The sequence below is a fragment of the Ammospiza caudacuta genome, chromosome 1 (genome assembly GCF_027887145.1).
Source record: "Ammospiza caudacuta isolate bAmmCau1 chromosome 1, bAmmCau1.pri, whole genome shotgun sequence".
NCBI classification, from domain to species: domain Eukaryota; kingdom Metazoa; phylum Chordata; class Aves; order Passeriformes; family Passerellidae; genus Ammospiza; species Ammospiza caudacuta.
The window spans coordinates 80,763,581-80,785,339 of NC_080593.1; the positions used below are offsets into that span (position 1 = coordinate 80,763,581).

A 21,759-nucleotide genomic window follows, 5' to 3' on the forward strand; every position below is an offset into this window, starting at 1 on the left:
TTCCAGAAGTCACAGGATAGCATACAGAAAGGATCTTCAGCTCAAGTCAACATGCATGCTTTCAACATATGCCTTCTCTAAAGATCAAACTATAAGAGCTGCTATAATATAAGATGCACTACAGGATATTTTGCCAGATAGAATATGACAACAAAAAGAATCCCTATATTTTAAAAAATGAGGTACAATGAGAGTCTTCAAGATTTCCATCAGCTTCTCTAAGACCTAAGGCTACTACTAAATTCCTGTTGGAGGAACCGACACGACAATTTAACAGGACTGATTTTTCAGTTTTGTCACCTCTCCTATATAATCCCTTGGCAGCTATTAATATTCTCCAATACACCAGCATTTCTTTTTTAATTGAGTTTTTAAGAGCAGCAAAGAAAGGTGTGATCAACTAACAGCTGCAGCAGTGTAACCTAATAGCTATTTAGTATCAGGAAGGAAAGCAAATGTTGGAAATGAAATGACAGAATATGCAACGAAAGATATGGAAAAAAAGAGGGTTTTCTTTTCACCAACCTGTTTTACCAGTTTAGATACAGAAGTGGGAAGTGGGAATGAATGAAAGAAAAGGAACAGAAGCACAGGGAAAAGACTCAGTATTTATATCATCTAGACTTAGTTATATATCCCAATAGGATCAATGCAAGAATAATGTTTTCTTGAGTGTAGTTCTGAGAAGGGAAGTAATTTTAAGTACTTGCTCTGAACTATTTTAGCTATATAAAAGCTAATCTTGCCTTCGATAGGTGCAGAGCAAGCCATGGGAGACTGTCTTGCCACTACCTAAATTTATGGAGTGTGAATACTGCTCTCACCCAAGTCATCCAACAAGATAGGAAGGTAAGGATGTGAATTCCAGAGTCACATTGTGTAAAGTATGCATTCTAGAGAATGCATTCTAGAAGGCAAGAGTGGAGGTTTTGGGGTTGATTTTTTCTTTTTAGTTTTTTTTTTTTTTTTTTTTCCCTCAGATGGGAAAAAAACATTTCCACCTTTACATCCTTTCAGTAGACCATAAGTACTATAATTCTATATGCGGAATTTTATTGTAAGACTACTGGTCTCAGCAAACATTCTGGAATGAACTTTTCCAAAACAAAGTTCTTGTCTTCCCCAATCAGTAGGTGTAGAATATTCACTAAAACGAATCCTTAACAGCAATAGCAAAGAAGAAAGTTGAAGGCAACTCATCAACTCCTTCCATTCTTCTGCTTTATACAAATAAGTGTTAAAGAATCTGCAATCAGCACACAATTAAGACAAAACCAGTCCAGCCCAATATTGATTTTCATTTCACCTGACACACCAAGACTGACACGTACCCCTCAATAGCTGCTTTGAGCCTATCCTTTCTCCTCAAGAGCAAGACAAAGCACCACACTTTAAAGGTTCAGTCTATACATTCCAAGGCTTTCTTGCAGTGCTCTGTTACAGTTGTTCAAGTTTTTCAGACACACTTAAATCACCTGAGCTTAGTTGAAGCCTAATTTGGACAGTTTTGTAAATTAATTGTTCTTCAATACTTACAAACAGTTTGCTCTTGTAAATGTACTTGCTCCTTCCACTTGAGTCCTTCACTTCTTTACTGAAAACCAAGGACATCTCAAAAAGGAAAAGGTGCCTCTCTCTTCCCTTTCGAATCAGAGTTTTTGGGTCCCACACTTGGAAGGATTCTTGAAGGATGAGCTCTCCCTGAGATTCTATATTTTCATCAAAGCCTAAAAACAGAGTGAAAAGAAAGATTCACCATGAAAACTTGGTAATATAAGTAACATAAAAGGCACAGCTTCTGTTCATTAAACTATATGATTTTTTTTCTCCCTGACAAAACTTCCAAAAGATGCGATTCCAAGAAAACAATACTAAAAACAAGACTTGATTTTCACACTGCAATATACTAAATGTAACTACAGCTCAAATGCACTGCTAAATTTAGACATCCAACTGTTAAGAACTTTATCAACTCTTCTGGCAGTATTTTACCAACAAATGACAAATCTGTCTTTGTCAGCTTCTGGTAACCTCTTCCGTGATGAAAATGATTTCTCTTATGAGCTTTCTGCCACTGTACAAAGTAAGCAACTTGCAAAGACACAGAGCAACATCAGGTTCTTCTGAGAGTGGCAAGCTCCCAAATGCCACCTTTTCTGGAGGTATACCTTCTCTACCATGTGGGCAATGAGCACAGAAATGTGTCCAACTGGGGATGGAGAAACATGGCAGCTTGGAGCTGTTGGCATACAATCAGCCTACCATTGGTCATGCCAGAATTGATCCACATTACAGTAATTACCAGCTGGATCATTTGTATTGAGACATAATGAAAAAAAGATGAAGATTGAGAATGCCAACAATTTTACTTCCATTATAATGGCACCATGTTCACCCAGTTTAATACACAGCTTTAGAGTTGGAGGATAACAAAAACTGTCAACCATACTCTTCTGAGCGGTATCAAAATGTATTTTAAATAGATACTGCTTGCCAGGTCTCATACTCTGAACAGGACAAGAGTATGGAGAGGATCAGAGGCAAGTTCCGCCAGGATGCTCATTCAAAATCCTCCGGAGACATAAAGAGGAAATGTGCTCACTCGCTATATTTGTCCAACATGGGATGACTCAACAATGCATGCACCATTTATTGTAAAACCAGCTTATGTAAAAGATTAGGATATTCTCCAGAGTCACATTCCCAGTGTCAAAAGATGATTAACAAAGCTGGTCAGCCTTTATACTAAGACCACCTCCTGAACAAGCATTTGGAAGTGATCCTGTAAACTGACTGACATCCTTACTGTTTAAAATCAAGGAATAGAGGTGATTTGGAGCATTTATAAAATCAAGGATCACATATGTCAAACCAAGGCAAATTTTGCAGTATCTAGCACAATACTGAAAATTCCACAACAAGCTCCATGCTACTCCCAGAAGGCAGAGGAGAAGAAAAGGCATATTGATTAGAAGCATTTAAAAGTATTTATTCAGCAACTATAGGGTAAGAGGGCCCTGCTTTTTTTTTCTCCAAAAATTTAAACACCCAAGAAAAACATTTTTATTACTAAATTTATGATTGCACCATTATAAATGATAACGTGCCAATTGCAAAACAGATTTTGGCACGAAGTTGTTCTAAGCACATAGATGCATTACATCCAACCTCCACTGTCTGCCATGAACATGATTATGCTGGCTTAGACTTGGGCTAAATTGGCTTATGCTGACATTTTACTGCCAGAAGATAGATTTTAACCAGAAGTCTGTTATGGAACAGGCAGCAAACAGATGTGGAAAAGGCAAACTTCTTGGAGACAATTATTTCATACATAAATCAGCAAAATCACCAATAATACACTTATGAGCCTCATACAAAGAAGCTTAGGTTGGAGAATGCAGCCAAAGCCAGCCTATCTGACCAGTCACCTAATGCATTTTGGGTGAGTAGTGGACTACCTCATTAGCCTACAGGTTTTTCAAATCTGCAGTGCCACAACTATAGATCAAGGTGAAAGAACACTTCAAGAATTACTAAAACCCTAGCAGCTGACTGTAACAACTTATTTTCCTAAATAAATTTTCATCTCATATAGCCCTGCCAAAATGTTATGAAAAATACAAACCCTGAGAAAAGAACATGTTCACAAAACAAAGTTCCTTTGCAGCACACAATGATTTGGAAAGGCAGCTTGAATCCTACCTTCCAGCATGCTGAGGTGCATGGCATCGTTGGCTCGCTTTGGCACACTAAGCATCACCTCCAGGCCATCCTTAATCTCACCTTTACCTTCTTCACAGCACGTGAGCAGCTCCTGCAAAAGACAAACAGACAAAATGACTCTCCATCATTTGTTTTTACACTAATATGACAGACAACCAAAGAGTAGTTCTAACAAACCAAAATTCATTTTTGACACATAAAATATTTTTGAACTTCTTGACACAGTTATCAGATGCTGTGCTACATCAAGGCCCAGAACAATGCAGCTGCCAAGTCATGAAGATGGAGGAAAGCAGGGCAGCATAAAAGGACCCTTCCCACCTCCCATGTCAGTCATTGCTCCACTGCACCAAACACCGGCTCTGTACAACTGCTGATAAAGATTACATTGTTTTATTCTAAGTATTCCATGAATGACTATTCTGTGTTCATAAAAGCAACCTACAGGCAAAACTTTTCAATACAAACTAGCATTAACTAATGGACAGAAGTTAGAGAATTGAACATGCTGAAGTGTTGTAGCAGAATTTAGGGCATACAGTTCTCTGGCCATTCAACATCCCACAGATTTAATGTAACAGTGTCTCAGCTGGTATTCAAATTTCCTGGCAGCTTTCAAGCATTTGAACAGTATCAAGATAAAATGTAGGTTACATAACCAAAAGGGCATATTATGTTACTTCTGTTATTCAAAAAGCCCACTTAATTCATTCCCTCAGGTTAAATTCCTTTTCCTCTTTTTAAAGAGAAAGCCATGTGATTTCTAATATTATGATCATTACAGTATTTTTATTCAACTGCCAATACCACTATCACAGCAAAACACTACATGATTCCACCTAAATTTTGCATGACAACTCCACAGAACAGTGAGAGTAACTTTAGTATCTCTCAGAGGCACAGAAGAGGAGCAGCTTCAATACCATTTGGAAAAACAAGTGAAACTTCCAGAACTGTAAAATGTTTCATTTATCATTCAAGTTTTAGGCTCTTAATCCTACTATGCTATACATCTCTCTCTTAATATAGAAAAAGAAAGGAAAAGAAAGGAAAAGGAAGGAAAAGGAAAGGAAAAGAAAAGGAAAGGAAAGGAAAGGAAAGGAAAGGAAAGGAAAAGAAAAGAAAAGAAAAGAAAAGAAAAGAAAAGAAAAGAAAAGAAAAGAAAAGAAAAGAAAAGAAAAGAAAAGAAAAGAAAAGAAAAGAAAAGAAAAGAAAAGAAAAGAAAAGAAAAGAAAAGAAAAGAAAAGAAAAGAAAAGAAAAGAAAAGAAAAGAAAAGAAAAAGGAAAGACAATCCAGAAACCACCACACAAATCCATTTTACTACACAGCAAAGACATCTGGCTCTGCAAACACTGGTGAAACCAATGTATCCCACCACTTCCATAAAGTTGCAGGCTGAAGCATATTAATAATAAAAATAATAATTATTGCTGGAATTAATTCCTCAATTTCTGAAACAGCACAGCCCAGAGTATTTCTGTAATAATAACTTGACTAAGTCATAACTCCTTGCAAGTGGAAAACAGACACTAAACTTCAGTCAAAAATGACAGATTTGTTTCCACCCAAAGTGACCTGAAATAGCCTCTAATGTTTTTCAGAAATGTCAAAAGCAATCACACATGGCTGTTCTCAAGTAAAAAGGGGAGACACAGATCAGTTACAGTGCTTTTGTAGGCTACTACAACAAAACAGGTATTGCCACCTAACAGCAACCCAGCACAGTCCAAGAACACTGCTGCCCACTTGAGAAGACATCTGTCCACTGAGTGAAAGTTCTAACTACAGGGTTCCAAAAGTTGTGCTTATTTGGCAGCTGCCATTTACTGGACATTTCCAGGCAATATTACAAATAAAAACTCTTTGTGCAACAGCTCTACAGGTACAGTCACTGTGTGTAAATATTTACCAATACACACAGATATTTAAAATCCTCATAGATATTTGTATTACAGTTTTATATATAAATATCTATTTTACAGTATTTAATATCATCAGCATAGCTAATGTCTTACCAAAATCTGGTGTAGAAAACAATACAAAAATGGTTATATAGTCCTATAGCCATGAATTACTTTTTTACCCTGCAAATGCAAATTATATTTTCTAAGTAAACATCAGTACTCATGAATTTTTTCTTGGTTTACAGAAATCTGGACAAAAAGCTGCTTGTTTATGCCTTCTTTCCTTTTCAGTTGAAATTTTGCAGCAGCATTTGTGGCTGCCCAGGATGCCGGAGTCTTAGAGTAGAGTAGAACAATCTCTTGATTTTAGCAAGAGCTTTGCCTTCTTATGACCAGCAGAATCAGATGAAGAGCTCTGAATTAATACTGACCTTTAAAAGAAGCTGGTATTTTGTTATCCTTTGGACAGGTTTGATAAGGTAAGAGGAGATAGAGTTGGCCAGTCCATGTCGTTGTTGTATCTCCTACATGGAAAAAGAAAACATTTGAATTTAGGGCATACAGTAAGTGAGGACTGTAAGCACCAGCACTCAGATATAAACTGTTTTGAGGGATTATGAAATAATATACATTAACTACAAATTCTATTTTAGCAGGAAAAAAACCCCAAAAAAACAGGATAATCAGATATTCCAGGCACAATTAATATGTGTGATGCTGTGCATCTGCCTGCTCACTTGGTACAAACAGAAGATGATTACCTCCAAGAGTACCTGTGAAACATTTCAACAAACCTAAATATAAAGACCAACAATTAGAGACACAGAATGTGTGGCAACACCTTTTTTAAAAAACATTAAGATCTGTACTTCTTTTGCTACTTGCAGGAGAGGAAAAACCCTCACATTCCAGTGTTGCTGGGAAGAGGCAGGAGTGCCAGAAAGGCTGAGGTAGAGGTTTCTCAGCATCCCCTGCTATTTCAGTGCCAACAGCCACAGACGGCCTCATCCCCCACCAGAGGGAGCACCGAGTAACAGGTTCTGAGGTTACCAAGCATTGAAAAGAAACCAGCCACGAAAAAATAGAAAAAGAAACAACATCCACGAAGCTAAAGGTGGAAACCAGAATTATCGGATAGCTAACTGGGATGATTACAGATTGGGTACTGACTGGGGCTGAATTCCACTGATAGGGTCTGCCATTTATCATAGCATTGGATCTATTCCAGCCAAGCAATTTCAAACAGCAAGTTATGCCCCACAGCTATGTGCCATCAAACCATGGTTACAGTATCAGAAATTCCCAAAATGGGATACACACGATATTTTCACACGGACCAGTGGTGTCATCAGTGGAAGCACTCAAGTTCTCTGTGCACAGAATTAAGTCTTCACACTCCTAATATACTTTAGGTGAATTAGGGGATGGAGAGCTCTGGATCTAGTGGTAAAACAGGAGGTGGTGGCAAGAATTTATTTCTAGTAATTTTATTACAGCCCTGTGTTATTTTTTAATGGTATTTACTAAATTTTTCTTGGAATTTTTTTGGTCACATCTATCTGATTTTCTATAACTCACCTGGCTCTTCTTCAAACACCAAAAACTTAACAGAAGGCTTCACAGAAAGGCTTTGCCTTACAACATTTAGAAACCTCATTTCCTCAGTGATTACACTTTTGAGATTAACCTCAAGGGCTTCAGGGATTTCCTCTACTTCCCTCTACTTGTACAAACAATTCTAAAAAAAATTGTGGTGTCATCATACAGCTAGTGGGGAAAAAAAATGGAAAGAGACTGAACTCCAATTGAATAATCTATTAATACATGTCCAATTAAAGCTCAGTCACTGTGGTCAAAATTCCTCCATTAAACTTCTAACACACCTACATTTTGCTTCCTTTTCTATGCAGAATATTGCATGTGCAGGCCATGGAACCGTGGGACTGAATAAGGAGGTTCAGCCTTTCTAAATAACAGCAGTGAACTGAATTACCACTACATGCAATTACAGTTTAAAAGCGCTCCAAAACTCAACCAACATTTCTATCTCTATTACATACAATGCAAACTAAGCACATCAAAATGCTAAGATTTGCAGGATGTGCCTGTGTGAGCTGAAGATTCATGTCTCGGTTGTTGTTGCCAGAACCTGCTTCCAGTTCTGAACCACTCTGCTATTTGACAGCGGCTTTTCACATCTGATTTGACAGCTCTGTAACACCAACTGAGCAATGTAACCATGTGAGATACAGAATTGATTTTCTTGAGCTGACAGCTTAATAAACTGCAGCGTTATTAACAGGAAACATGCATTTTCTTAACAAATTAGGCACTCAGCAGAACCACAAATATGAGTCAAACAGCCAAGGTGTTTTAGCTTTTAAGATTATGTACTTACATCAAAGTATGCTCCTGCATGTTCTAATATCAGCTGAGTGGAATCTGGCTTATTTTTACAGTAGGTAACGTACATCTGGAATTTGTCTGCCTGCAGAACAAAATGCAAATTGACAAAGGTTATCAGAGAGCATCATTCCTCTCTCAAAGTTTTTATGCCATTTTTAGAGAGCTTATCTTCCCTATCAAGAAACTGAGCTGTACAGAATTACATTTCCACTCAAACTGGCAGTGTAAAAATACACATCAGGCAAGTAAGACTGAAAACAGCAGCAATGTGTATAAAAATAGGTTATTCAGAGCTAAGACAAACCAAATCTGCACACAGGTTTAGGCAACTTGCATACACTTCAAGAGCAGCTAAGGACTGGCATCTGACAGGAGTGACCTAATTATTGTTTTCTCAGTTAAAGACACACACATTTTCCTTAAATTTGCAGGAAGAGGTACTTTTACAAATCAAAAAGGGATCTGAGAGCAAGAATTCATCCTGTCATGCTTCCTATCCCCCCTTCTAAACGTAAGTGTGACTTCATTACCCAAGTAACAAAGCAATGTCCAACATCTTCTGGTAACTGTTCATATTTTTCCAACTCCTTGAGAAATATACTGTGGGTAGAAAAGAAACAAGTAGTACAAGGCATATGAAACATGTTTATTACAGCAAATTGCTTGGATCTATTGTCTGTGGATAAAGGCCATTAGAAAACTTTCTGTAATACCAAATGTATGAGCTAAGGAAATAAAGATAACAAATAGATAAAAATGTGTAATAAAAGTACTAATATAAAATATAATTCAATAAAAATTCTGATGAGAAGATCAGAAACTGAACCAGTGGACATGCAGTTAATACATAAGAATACATAAAAATTTAGTAATTGCTGTTGTTCTCTATCAAGAAGGTTTCCTACTGTTTTTAGTTTCAAGAAAAACCTCCATCTCAATTTAAAAAAAACCCCAAACATTGCTTTTTGGATACTCAAGTTCTCAAGTTAACACAAAGCATACAAAGAACTGTAAAATTGGGGTCTGGAATACACTAGGTTTATTTTATTACTTCGAAGAATCATAACCCAATACAAATGTGTACATAACCAGGAAATAACAAAGAAGGAAGATTCAGAGCAAGACTTCTGTACACAGATCCCCCCAAGAACCACTCCACTCAGAAGAAATGGAGTGGACAAGTCTCTTTTATGCTCTGTACTCCAGTAATTGTAATGATGCTGGTGCATCTCTACAGAAGCTAAGAGCCAAGAAGAGCTGGGAGCCCTACTCTTTCCCACTAACAGCTGCACTTGGATATTGGGAATGAGGGTTGTGAAACAATGACAGAGCCCTAATGTTTGTGCTATGTTTGTATTTTATTGAGTCCAATGGTTTTCATCTCTTTAGAACAACTGATAAACCTACAACAAAATTTTGGTGTATCCAAAATTCTCTTATATGCTGAAAGATACCTGAGACTGAAAAATATAATTTCTAATGGTGTACCTACCTCTCTGCAAAAAGGAACAGCTGAAGTAATTTAGCAATGCAAGAGGAAAATCTTTCAATTTTTTGATGGGAAAGCATTTATTATTGAAATACACAGTATTTTCACTAGGAAATCCCTCAGGTCATCATTTGGATTTAGTAGTAGTATGGAAATGGAAGATAAGTCACTCACTTATTGTGGAACTCATAAATTTCCTGCATGTTTCCAAAGATAATGTGTTCTTTGTTTACAATACCAGGTGGGATCTCCTCAACTCCACTTGTCATTTCCCATAGATATGTCTGCCCAGAAAAAAAAAAAAAAGTGTGAAAAGCGATGATAAACTCCCAACAGACACAGCCAGGTATCTGCAAGTATGCATTAAACTAGAAACTAGGCAAAGATCATACAGCAGCATCATCTCCAGTTGTGACAGTGCCTGTTGTGTCAAATATACCTTGTGATTTTGACAGTGAAATATAAGTTCTAAAACCGACAACTTAACATAGTCCCTGAGACTTCATAATTTAAAATGCATAGTGTTCTTGACAACCTCTAATGCTTCAGGATATTCCTTATCAAGGTCATGTCTGCAGTCTAGAAGTTCATGCTTTGTGCAACAGCTACCACTGAACATTAGTTGCTTCAGCGGAACAATTACTGGGCACTTTTCCATGGAATCTCACTGAATTTCTATTCAAAAAGTCAGCTAGTTGCAGAACATGTGATACAGATAATAAGAGAATTAGCACAAGCTCTCCCCTATTGCTAGCAAAGCAAATAAAGTAAACCCCTTCTTTTTCCCTTTCTCTAAAACAAAAACTCCCCACACGATTATGAATTGGGAAAGGAACAAATACTGAAATTCATACTAACAAAAGCAAAACACATAGGGTGAATTCTGAAATGGCTGTTATCAGATGTAATTCTAAGTTTCTTCTTAATGGCAGTAAGAATACTTAAGTTGATCCTATGATTCCAAACCAATCATGCTCAGCTGTTAAAACCAGGAAAAAAACCACAGAGCAGCGGATTGAATCCTGCCTTTAAAGATTAGTGAAAAAAAGAAAACTCACATCCATGCATTCCCGGAGGTCTCTTACGTAAGCCTTTTCTGTCTGAATTAGCTCAGCCATAATGAACCTTAGGTGACAACAGAAAGAATAATCAAATCTCAGTGGGTTAGACCACTGTGAACGCATAATAACCAGAACACATCGTTCTCCTCATCAGCTTTTGCTTTTCCACTGCAGCAAGAAAAATCTGAGAAGTGAAATGTGAAGAGAACTACAGAGGAAGAAAACCTACGAGGTAACATCCCTCCATTACTAACCAGGACAAAAACAAATGGGGAAGGAGATGCAATTTTTTCTCTAACACTTTTCACTGCTACAGTCATTTAACTTTTGTCTTGCTTCCCCCCCTTACACATTTATTTCACATTATTTCTAAAAAGGAAAAAAGCATATTAAAAGAAGTCTAACAATTTTGAAAGTTTAAGATTCTGTCATATTAGAATTATCTACTAGAACAAGCATGTGACTAAACGGCAATAAGAGATACTGAGTACTATCACTCTCTTTTTACCATTTATATAATTTCTAAGCTGCCAGACAAGCCATGACAGTTGTTTCATATCAGGATTGATTTATGCATTCTCATTGATTAAAAATAAATAAATGTATTACTCTTTCCTGCGGGCAGACTTTCGTTTTTCTTCATTAAGCTCATGAGCAGCATCGCGCAGTTTCACCTCTGACCCAGGGACACTGGCTGGGATTATATCCAGCTGCAAGCTTTTGCTCTTTATTAAAGAAAGGAAGAATTGATTAAGGAAGGAGACAGGAGAAAAAGGTAGCTAAATCAAATGCAAATAAAGCTTGTTTATCTGTCATCACACTCAAATTTCTCTTACCGATTTATTGGAATCTGAGGAAATACCCAGAGCTTTCTCTAAAGAGGTCCTGTATTTCTCCATGCGCAGGGAAAAGTCTCTGTACCTCTTATCCACTGCTGTGACACATTTTTTAATCTCTGTTGCATGAGCATGCCCTTTTTCACAAAAGCCATCAGCCAGCTGTATCAACAACTTCACCCTCTCTTTGGTTTGCTATGAAAACAGGAAAATATCGAACAGTTACAAGCTCTACCTGTCATGCAGGGGGTCACTTTGCTTAACTGCTACTAAGTGCAATTAGAGAAGGAATTGAAGAAGCTATCTTCTTCCTCTCTCTTCCCAGAACTCCTTTAAACAGATACCTTTTACTTATTAAAAATAGCACAAAATTAATGTAGGTTTCCTTAGGCTTTATTATTACATGACTAGAAGCAGATTGTTTATTTTTCTTTGAAATATGTGCTTCATATCTAACCCAGAGATTAAATTCTGCTAGGCAAGCCTTTCAGCATGAGTACTCTTGCATCAATACAAAGGCATTTTCATGCCAAAGAGGGTACTTTGTTCATTACCACTGAAGCTCTGATATTAGACCTGGCCCACAGTCCCAAGAATCTACCTCCTTTTGACCCCACAGAAATGCTGAGATGGAAGTAAGTCTTGTTATATGTTTTACTCTTTAACAGATGAAGACTGAATTCTTTAAATCTTTTCTATATTATGCTTTGTTGGCACAGAACTGTTTGAGAGAAACTAAGAGAAAAAAGTAGTTATCACCAAATCTCTAAATGCTTTTCCCAAATGACAGGCTGCCTAAGATTATGCAGTTTCTTTCATGTAAATAATAAATCATCCACAATGGATGAGTTTACACATCCACCTCTCTGTCATGAGTGGAGTGTACAGTCAGGGCCCTTACTAGCAGGGAGTTAAGCAAAACAGTCAATAAAAACTTGACTCGTACATTATTGAAAAAATCAAGTTTGTCCTCTCTTAATTCTTTTTGTTCCCTAATGGTCCCTCATCCAAGCATTTCTTTTCAGTATTGAATTAGCAAGGGCTAACATATCCTCCCAACAGGTAGCAAAATGCCAAGGGAGTGACACAAACAACATCCTTTCAAAAGGGGCACCAATGTCATCAGCAGGCTGAAAGAGGGAATAAGGAGGAGTAGTGATGCTATGCATACTGGAAGGGATCCAGGAAATCAAAGTCTGAAGCAAAGATCAAACAGAAGAAAATCCAGGTGTGAACATCAAAAGTGATCTCTGTTCTTTCTGGATTTTCTTTTCTCCCTTCCCACATGTCCCTTGACCATCTCCATCTCCAAGTCTCTTCTGAGCTGATCCTTCAGACAAATGAACACTTGCTTACTTTCCTGGGCTCGATTATTTCTCTATCAAAGTTGGAGAGCCAGAGGGAGAAACGGGGACAAGACAAGGCTACAAACTCAGGTAGTTCAGTCATGCAATGGTTGTCTGTCTTTCACATGGGAAAACTGGAAAGCCTCAGGAGTGTCAACTTTACAGCCTCAGGCCTGTAAAGGCCTCCAGAGATGCAGAATAACATTCTGCTGCTTGACTCAAAAAGGTTTACAGGAGAAGCACAGAATACTTTAATAAAATGAGTTACCTAAATGAAGCTCTAATTTTTCTAATATCTTCTAATTAATAATTAGAAGATACAGCTTGAATAATAATACAGCTTGTTGTATTTTATATCCTCAATGAACATTCAGTAATCCACAATCATGAAGATATGGAAGTGGAAATCAAGGGCCCTGAAACATGTGGAAACATTTTTAAGCTACTTCACTGTGATTTTGTCATGAGAAATCAATGGCACATGGGGCTCATGGAGCTCCAGTAACAATGAGTATCTGCTCCTTATCTTCTGTTTTATTCTATTCTCAGCAGAAATATAGACAGAAAGCCACTGCAAGTAAACAGATCTTGATGGACACATCCTTGGGGGATTTTTTTGATGGGCAAGGGGAATTCAGTTGTTTTATTTTGTTTCAAATCTTACATAATTCAACTTCTACTCAACTTGGTTATCGACAAGCTGGAGAAGGAACATGATGCACCCTCAGAAGTTTGCTGATGATATGAAACTGGGGGGACCAGCTGTGCTGCCTCAGTGGGAGCTCGATAGGCTGGGGAGCTGGGCAGAGGAATCTACTGAAGTTCAACAGGGGCTAAGGCAGGGTCCTGCAACCTGGGGAAAATAGCCCCAGTACTAGCAGGGGTTGTTGGCTGATCTACTAGGTAACAGCTCTGTGGAGAAGGAGCTGGGAGCCTTGGTGGATGAGCACAAGCCTGCAGAGCCCTGGTGGCCAGGATGGCCAACAGTATCCTGGGGTGCATCAGGAAAAGTGTGGCCACAGCTCGAGGGAGGTGATCCTGACACTCTTCTTGACCCCAATCAGGCCACATCTGGAGTATTGTGTTCAATTCTGCTTTCCACAGTTCAGGAAAGACAAGGAGCTAATGGAGAGGGTCCAGCAGAGCAACACAAAGATGGTTTGGGGTCTGGAGCACCTCTCTAACGAGGAGAGACTGAGGGAGCTGGGCCAGTTTAGTCTGGAGAAGAGTGAGAGGGGATCTCACCAAAATATAAAATATCTCAAACGTAGCTATCAGGACGATGATACCAGACTCTTCAGTGATGCCCAGTGACAGGACAAGGACTAACAGCCATGAACTAGAACACAAGAAGTTCCATCTCAACATGAGGAAGAATTTCTTTGCGCCGAGGGTGGCAGGGCACAGAACAGACTGCCCAGGGATGTCATGGAGTCTCTCCCTCTGGGAAGACATTCAAAACCCACCTGGACACATTCCTGTGTAACCTGCTCTTGGGGACCCTATTCATGGCAGGGTGATTGGACTAATTATCTCCAGGGGCTCCTTCCAACTCTAAGTATTTTGTGATAATTTAAAAAATTTATTTTACCTTTGCTGTGATCTGAAACTCTTCATGTTCTTTTAACAACTCTTGAGTGTGCTGGATACTGGAACCAGTGGAAGTATGTGTGGATAAATAAAACTCTCCATTGTCATGAATCCATTCCAGAGCCTAAATAAAGCATTAATGAAGAAAAGTAAGAGAAAAGACAATATATTTTTGCCAACAGAAACCATCTGTAATCAGTATTTCACACACAAAGTTTGGCCACAGGTGAATTTTACTCTTTGTCACTTGCAGCAATCATCTAATACCTCTACAATACCAAATAGTTCATAACTCTGAAATAATTCACACAGACTATGAAGCAATGATTTGAGAATTAAAAATTATGTATGAATTCAAACACTTCAGGGAAGTCCACTACTGCAGGACTACAGCAGTTCACTATTAAAAGGTTTTAACTAATTATGTTCATAGTTTTGATAGTATACTTTCCTCAGCTGAGGAAAAAGAAAAAAAAAATCCCTTTTTTGGTGCCACATGGGACAGCCATGCTCAGAAATATACAAGTTCCAACATATGAAAATGTGCATAAGACTACCAAGTGTACAGGCTAAGCTTTACAAGCATGTAAGATTTAACTACCACTTTTGCTGGCATGTATTCCAGCCTCACAAAGTGTGGTCTGTTCTCCTCAAAATAAAACCTGCAGCAGAGAAGGAACAGTGAGATGTCTCAGTTAAAGCAATTTATGTATGTATAAGTAGAAAAAAAACCAAGAACAAAGAACTGCAAACTAAGATTGTTTCCCTTCCACATCTGACACTTCATTTGCTCACTATTATGAAAAATGCTCATCTTTGTAATTATCTATGATTTACCCACATTACCTGCTGCCCTTTTAAGCATAACTCAGTGGTCGTGAGGAATCTCTGGCTCCTGAAAAAAGCAAGAGCTGTCTCCAACTGCTGCATAACAGTGAAAATCTAACTGACAACTGTCCTGCAGCTCTCAATACAGGCTTCCTACAGCAGCAGGCAGAGGGATGGGAGCTTAGAAACTTCTCGTCTCTGAAAAAGCCAATAGCAGATGTTCAAAGAGTTTTACACAGCTTGCTTAGAACCACCTTATTACTAAATGCATGTGTAGCTTCTGTATCTTCAGTAAATACACAGAACACAAGGCAAAAATTTAATAACCCAAGAGAAAAAGTAGTAGAATGCTGGTGGGTGTTCACTCTTCCCCTGAAAGGATAACCTGAAATTATGAGCATTATCTATCCACACTAGCAAGAACAGGAAAAGATTTATCCTGGTGGACAGTAGATATGTATGTTTCACACACATATCCTTATATTGAATCAGAAAAGGCACTGTCTGTATTATAATTTCACCAATTATTTAAGCTCATCAAAACTGTGATGAAACAACGCTGATTCCGTTACTTCCACTTCAAATGTTTTTCCTTCTTGGTGCAAAATCTGAAATTAGTAGAAAGCCTTCAAAATTCAACACCGAATGTGAATGCCAGATGCCATTTTCTTAGTCACATACTGATGCAGGTGCAAGCCTGATAAGAGGGGCCTATACTTTTAAAAGTTGCTGATGGAACAACTGTTGGACTTCTGTCAAAAAAGCAACATTGCAACCAACCACCTCTATGACACATGTTGTCATTCCAATGTCAATCTTTGCAAGTGAAGACTGATATGGACAGGCACAGCATGGCTACCATATTACCAACAACATTTAATACTTCTCTGCCTTTTTTTAGTGGGTTTATAACATAGTGCTAGAATGAATGATAAACAAAAAGCTGCCCTTCCCCAAATCACAGAACGGTTTTGATGGGGAGAGAACTCAAAAGTAGTGTAGTTCCAATCCCCCTGTCACGAGAATAAAATGATGTTGTCTTTTTGTAACTTGCTGGCAGCTCTTTAGAGGCACAATATGACAGAAAGTTCGACATGATCTAAATTCCTACACTTTAGATCAGTTTCTATTTCACCTGAGGTATCACTACAAGAACTGGAGGAATCAGTTTAGGGATCAGGTAAGCCCTTAACTCTGAAAGGATTTGAGAATCTAACCCTGTTCTTGCAAACTGGTATGGTATCTTTTCCATCACAAGGGCATCAAGTTCTGAAAGCACAAGGAACAGGTTCTTCCAAATTCCAGAAAGACATCTAAATGAAGACAGCAACACTTCCATTTTTTTGGCTAATCACTGTGGAGTCCCATATATGGTTTGGTTCGCTTTGCTTTTTGATGACTGAACTGGTGATTGCTGAAAAATGGGATTTACAATGAAAATGCTGACAGATCTTTATCGCCAGTGTTTGACTGTTGGTTAGTAATCTCTATACAAAAACAAGTAGATCATGTGCTTGTCAGAGGTTTAAATTAAGGTTATTCAAAAGTAGAGCGGGGAGGTGAGAGCAGGGGGGTAGGGAAGAGATGGTGGTGTTGTTTTAAAGAAGTATCAGACTTCAAATTCACTCCAAGATGCATTCTGTATTAATTTCTTTGTGAAAGCATGAAAGGCAGACTGGAGAATTCATTCAAGAGAGCAAACCAGACCAACAGTATTTAAACTTTTGTCTAAATTAGCTGTCAGAAAGAAATAAAAGATTAGGTTTTTGAGCCCTTTCAAGAGGATCTGACTATATTTTACACTATGGGCATTGTGTAATTTTCTGCAGAACAGGAACAGACAGCTTCCTTTCTTTGTCTTATAATCAGTTAAAAAAAACCCCAACAACTAAAAAACCATCACTTACCACTTCTGCCTTGAACCTCCTACTTATTTTTAAGACATGTGTCTTGATTAGCAAAGGAATTTTTTTGTGTGTGTGAGGTAGTTACTTAATAGTTCTTTTCAGACTGATAAATTCAACAAAATACCAAGAGGTGTATCTATCATGCAGGAAACCATGAAACCAAATACAAAGAATTGAAAAATCACAGTAATTCAGTTATTATTGTTTAATGAGTTATCCAACTTGTCAGATTTCTAGAACTGCCAATCAACTTAATAAGATATTTTTCCTCCAACATCTGAGAAAAATGCTGCTGCCTGTAATTTCCCCAGACAAATTAGGTGTGTGTGTAAAAGTTAACAAGCATAACAATTTGTCAAACACAAGCTTGCAGAAATTAGATTTGCCAGTACCAGACGAAGCTGGTAGAAGCAAAACATCACCTTTAAGTTACAACACTTACAGACACACTGCCTCACCAGATTTAGTTGTTCTGTATTAAAGGTGAGGCAAAGAATTCAATTTGCTACTTCAATCCTTCTGATGTTTTAACCATTTGAAATATTGAAGTGAATGACAAATTTGTTACTGTGAGAAGACAGTGAACCCCTGACCATACCAAAGAGGATTTTTATATGAAACCCTCACCTGTTTGGCACTTCTTTCAAACACCACATACTGCTGGCATTGATCAAGACGCCTTTTACGCATGGTCCAGTAATGCAGCACACGGTTCTCCCTCTGGAAGAGCTCATTCAAGATATCTGAAGAAATGAAAACAGCTCATGACAATCAAATTTAAAATATCACACTAAAATCAGGAGAATAAAAGTACTTTACATGGTAGAATTTACTATACACTTGCTCTGTTAGTCTTTTTTTTGCTTTTTTTCCTGATACTAATGAAACACAGAGTGTTCCTTTTTCATTACTTACAGAACTACTGGTTAAAGAAACTAGAGATGCAATTAAAACTTACTACTGACGTGGTTTTTTCTTCTCAAATATTTTTCACAAGGGGACTGCCACTGCTTATAGCAGGATTGAAAATGTAGGCTGATAAAGATGGCACTTGATGGGGTTTCCTCAGAAAGAATAAGCATGCAAAAGTAATCACAACATGCTTAACATATTATTTTGAAGTTAAAAAAGGGAATTTTTAATATATTAGTCTCCTATGAAGTATTTTAATGATTAAATGCAGATGAACAAATGTACAATCTCAGGTCACCACAAGATCAAATGCACCATAAGTAAGCTGACTTGTTAAATATGAATGTTCACTGAACCTTGACACAACTTCCAGATAATCAAATAATTAACTCCACAGTTTGTTATTGCTGAGTATCAGAAAACTCACATCCAAATCCCACATGTCCAACCTTTTAAATTCTTCCTAGCAAAGACCTTGTGCTTACAATATGCAGAAGACTTTATCTGAATTCTGCTTCTTTCATGTTTATGGTTTTTCCATCAAAAAAAGAAATACTAGCAGTTTCCTGTGAAGCTCACTTTACCCACTGCTGCTTCCAGAGCAGCAGCCCTACTTGACTCTGTAGCCACTGCAAACCTGGGAGGGCAAGCTGAGCACAGGGGAATGGGACACTCAATGTCTCTACCAGGTGATTCTGTTGCAATTGCACAGAGCCAAAAGAGACGTCCAGCAGAACAGACCACAAAAAAGTCTTTTTACACCAACACTACTTGCTTTTCTACTTATACCCAGAGCTGACTATTTTCCATGATCCATAATTACAAGTGAAGGCTCTCAGATGCTAGGTGTCTTATGGTCTCTGCATTCTGCTCTCCCATTGTGCAAGTCCACCATGCTTTGCAACCCAAAAGCTAACAACTCCAAGAAACAGTTTGACAAGAGAAGCTCAAATAACAGGAAGCTTGAGGGGAAATACATCTTTGTCTACCTCATCAGAGATCTGGGATCAAACACAACCACTTGTCACAGCCTCCCTGAGGATTATGAAACCTGTCTGCATCACTGCCAACATCCTTCTGCTTACAAGCACCATATTCCCACTTGCCACAGGGTGCTGAGATCACCCAGAATTTGCTTTTGGTTGGAATGTGGTCACTGTGGCCAAGGTTTTATTTTTTGCTGGTCAGGCTCCCCTCATATGCCAAGCTATGAGCTGATTTGCTGTGAGCCTCCCCTGCTTTCTCAGTTTAATTTCTGCCTTATGTCACCTCCAAAACACTTGCTCAGAGTATATGCCAGATTTCAGGAGGCAGGGAGGTGGAGTGGGTGGGACACAATTATCATTGTACAATGCAACACACCCAACTGGACACACCATACGAAAAGAGACATCTTGATAGTGACGCAAGCAAAGTAATTCTGACAAAGAGCAAGTGAGGTGAATTTAGCAAATTGGAACAGCATTTGTTCTGTGAGGACATGATACAGATGGCAAGGCAGTGAGAGATATTTGGCTGGGCACTGTTAGTGTTAGTGCCATTAACTTCTTGGACTGGCAAATAGAAGAAAAAATATGCTATGAACTACTCTAAGGAAGTTATAAAACATCAATATTTAATGCTAGGTTTGGAAAAGCATCTCTGTATCTCAAGCCACCTGAACCACAGTCCCTGTTGCTGTTATTTACTTTGATTCCAACATTTGTTAGCATTGTTCCCTAAACTTTCAGCTTCTTCTCCAGGCTCAAAGAGCTCTCAGGTGTCTCTATGCATCCTTCTATCAACCTATCTAAAAATATAAGCACCATTGGACAAGTTCCTGAACCACGCTCAGTTGCAGCCTGTACAGCAGACAGGTGACACAGATGCACACAACCTTAGCAGCAGAAGCAAAGATGAAGAAGCTCTCATCTCTGAGCTTACAGGAATTGTCACCAACTCAGTCCACCTGCCACAGTACAGTTTTAGACCACAGTTCCTTCCTAAGTGAGACAATGATTGGGTACCCTTAAGTGCATATCACAGAAACTATTTACACTGCTGTACAGGGACATAAGGACACTTCTCAGAGTTCAGTGCCACTGCAACTCCTGTTCCTCATGAAGCATATGCTTAGCTAAACTTTGCCTAGATTAAGACATCAGTTTTCCAGATAACTTAATCTGCATCTGGGAATAAGGATTAATTATGCCACTGAATGAGGTTTTTGAAAAATGTTCAGCAGTTCTGCAGGAACTCAAAGCTTACTCAAGTTTTTAAGGCATTAATTTATAAACTATATACTGATTGCAGTCTGCCAGTCTCAAGCATACATCTGAGTTTTAATGCTCTATTAGAACATATGTAACCTCTCTTTCACTAAAATAAACACTCAATTTTTTTTCTCAATTTAGAAAAGAGGTGAAAGGAGATCTCTTTTTTTCTTGACAGGCATATTTGAACAGGAAGAAAGAGTGAACATTTTTATCATTTGGTCAGCTACCACCATACCATTGAGACCTAACAGGAAGGAGTCCCCACTAGCTCTATCTTAACTCATGTTTAATTCTCAGAAGCATAAATCACATGGTTTATGGAGGGAACAGCTTATTTTTTTCTACCTGGGGATTTTTGTTGGTTTTTTGTTGCTTTCTAAACATGTATCACTCATCCAGAATTTTAAATGTATGCAGAACATCCATAACACAATGGTTCTGATATGTAATTATTACTCTTAAAGGCCATTAGTAGAGATCTTTCTATTCTTTCCTCATATAAGCACATTTACCTTTCTCAGAATGACTGTTCCTATACAGATTTCAAAACTGTATTAAAAAAAATGGTCTAATATTCAGTAAGTGTGGTAGCTACAACTTACTGCTTTCTTCTGCTCTGTTTTCTTTGTCTCTTACTGAAAGAAAAACTAAGTGACAAATGTCAGCTTCAGTTATTGATACTGCTGGCATTTGTGTTGAGATTTTGTTTTGTACAGTTCTAGAAATGTTGGGGACAGAGGAAAAACAATGAGCTGTTTACCCCTTGCATTTAAAGTGAACATGTCCTTTTCCAATAGAGTCATCAAGTAAATTGGTGTGGAAGTGACCTCTGCAGGCCATCTGTTTTAAACTCCTCTTCAAAGCACCACTAACTTTAAAGTTTTCCAGGGGCTTGTTCTACTAAGTTTTAAAAATTCTTAGGGGTACAGTTCCTCCTACCTCTCTGGGCTACCTGCTCTAATCCATCTTGCTGTAACTTTCTCCCATTCAGAAGTTTTTTTTGCTGCAACTTTTACTCTGGACTTACTGCCATGCTCCTCTTGAGTCTGGCTACATCATATGCATAACTCCCCTTTGGGTAGGTGCAAACAGCATTAAATTAAAAATTAGACTTCTCTGGTTTTGAGACTGTAGTGTGGCCAGAGTGTTCAGTCACAGTTTCAAAATGCATAGAGCAGAAAATGACTGGCAATTAAATTATTTAAATGCAATATTTACTTCTGAATCTCACTGATCTCTGTTTTGCTACCACACCCAGCAGTTATGCATACCCTATTAATTTTTGTACTTTTGTCCCTCAAAGCCCCACAGATCTCTCTCTCTCCATTCCTTGGAGTGCTTATTACCCCCTAAAGCCGTACTACATATTATTAATCTTAGCAAAAGCCAAACCTCACGTAGTAGCTCTTTCCAGCTTCACCTCAGCTACTGCCGGTCCACACATGCAGTTAAAACATGATGTGAGTTAACCCATACTTCATGAAGTTCCTCAACACTG

General features: G+C 38.2%; 1 protein-coding gene across 1 annotated transcript in view; it reads right to left on the reverse strand.

Moving 5' to 3' along the window:
- TRIO (trio Rho guanine nucleotide exchange factor) overlaps window positions 1–21,759 on the reverse strand; it is a 247,080-nt gene that overhangs the window by 81,223 nt on the left and 144,098 nt on the right. Inside the window, exons 20-30 of the mRNA XM_058811071.1 lie at window positions 17,722–17,837; window positions 14,361–14,483; window positions 11,424–11,618; window positions 11,197–11,312; window positions 10,585–10,651; window positions 9,701–9,810; window positions 8,568–8,637; window positions 8,030–8,119; window positions 6,063–6,155; window positions 3,706–3,817; window positions 1,537–1,727 (exon numbers count right to left, since the gene is read on the reverse strand). Of these exons, the coding sequence (XP_058667054.1) occupies window positions 1,537–1,727; window positions 3,706–3,817; window positions 6,063–6,155; window positions 8,030–8,119; window positions 8,568–8,637; window positions 9,701–9,810; window positions 10,585–10,651; window positions 11,197–11,312; window positions 11,424–11,618; window positions 14,361–14,483; window positions 17,722–17,837 (1,283 nt within the window). The remainder of the gene's footprint in view (window positions 1–1,536; window positions 1,728–3,705; window positions 3,818–6,062; window positions 6,156–8,029; window positions 8,120–8,567; window positions 8,638–9,700; window positions 9,811–10,584; window positions 10,652–11,196; window positions 11,313–11,423; window positions 11,619–14,360; window positions 14,484–17,721; window positions 17,838–21,759) is intronic.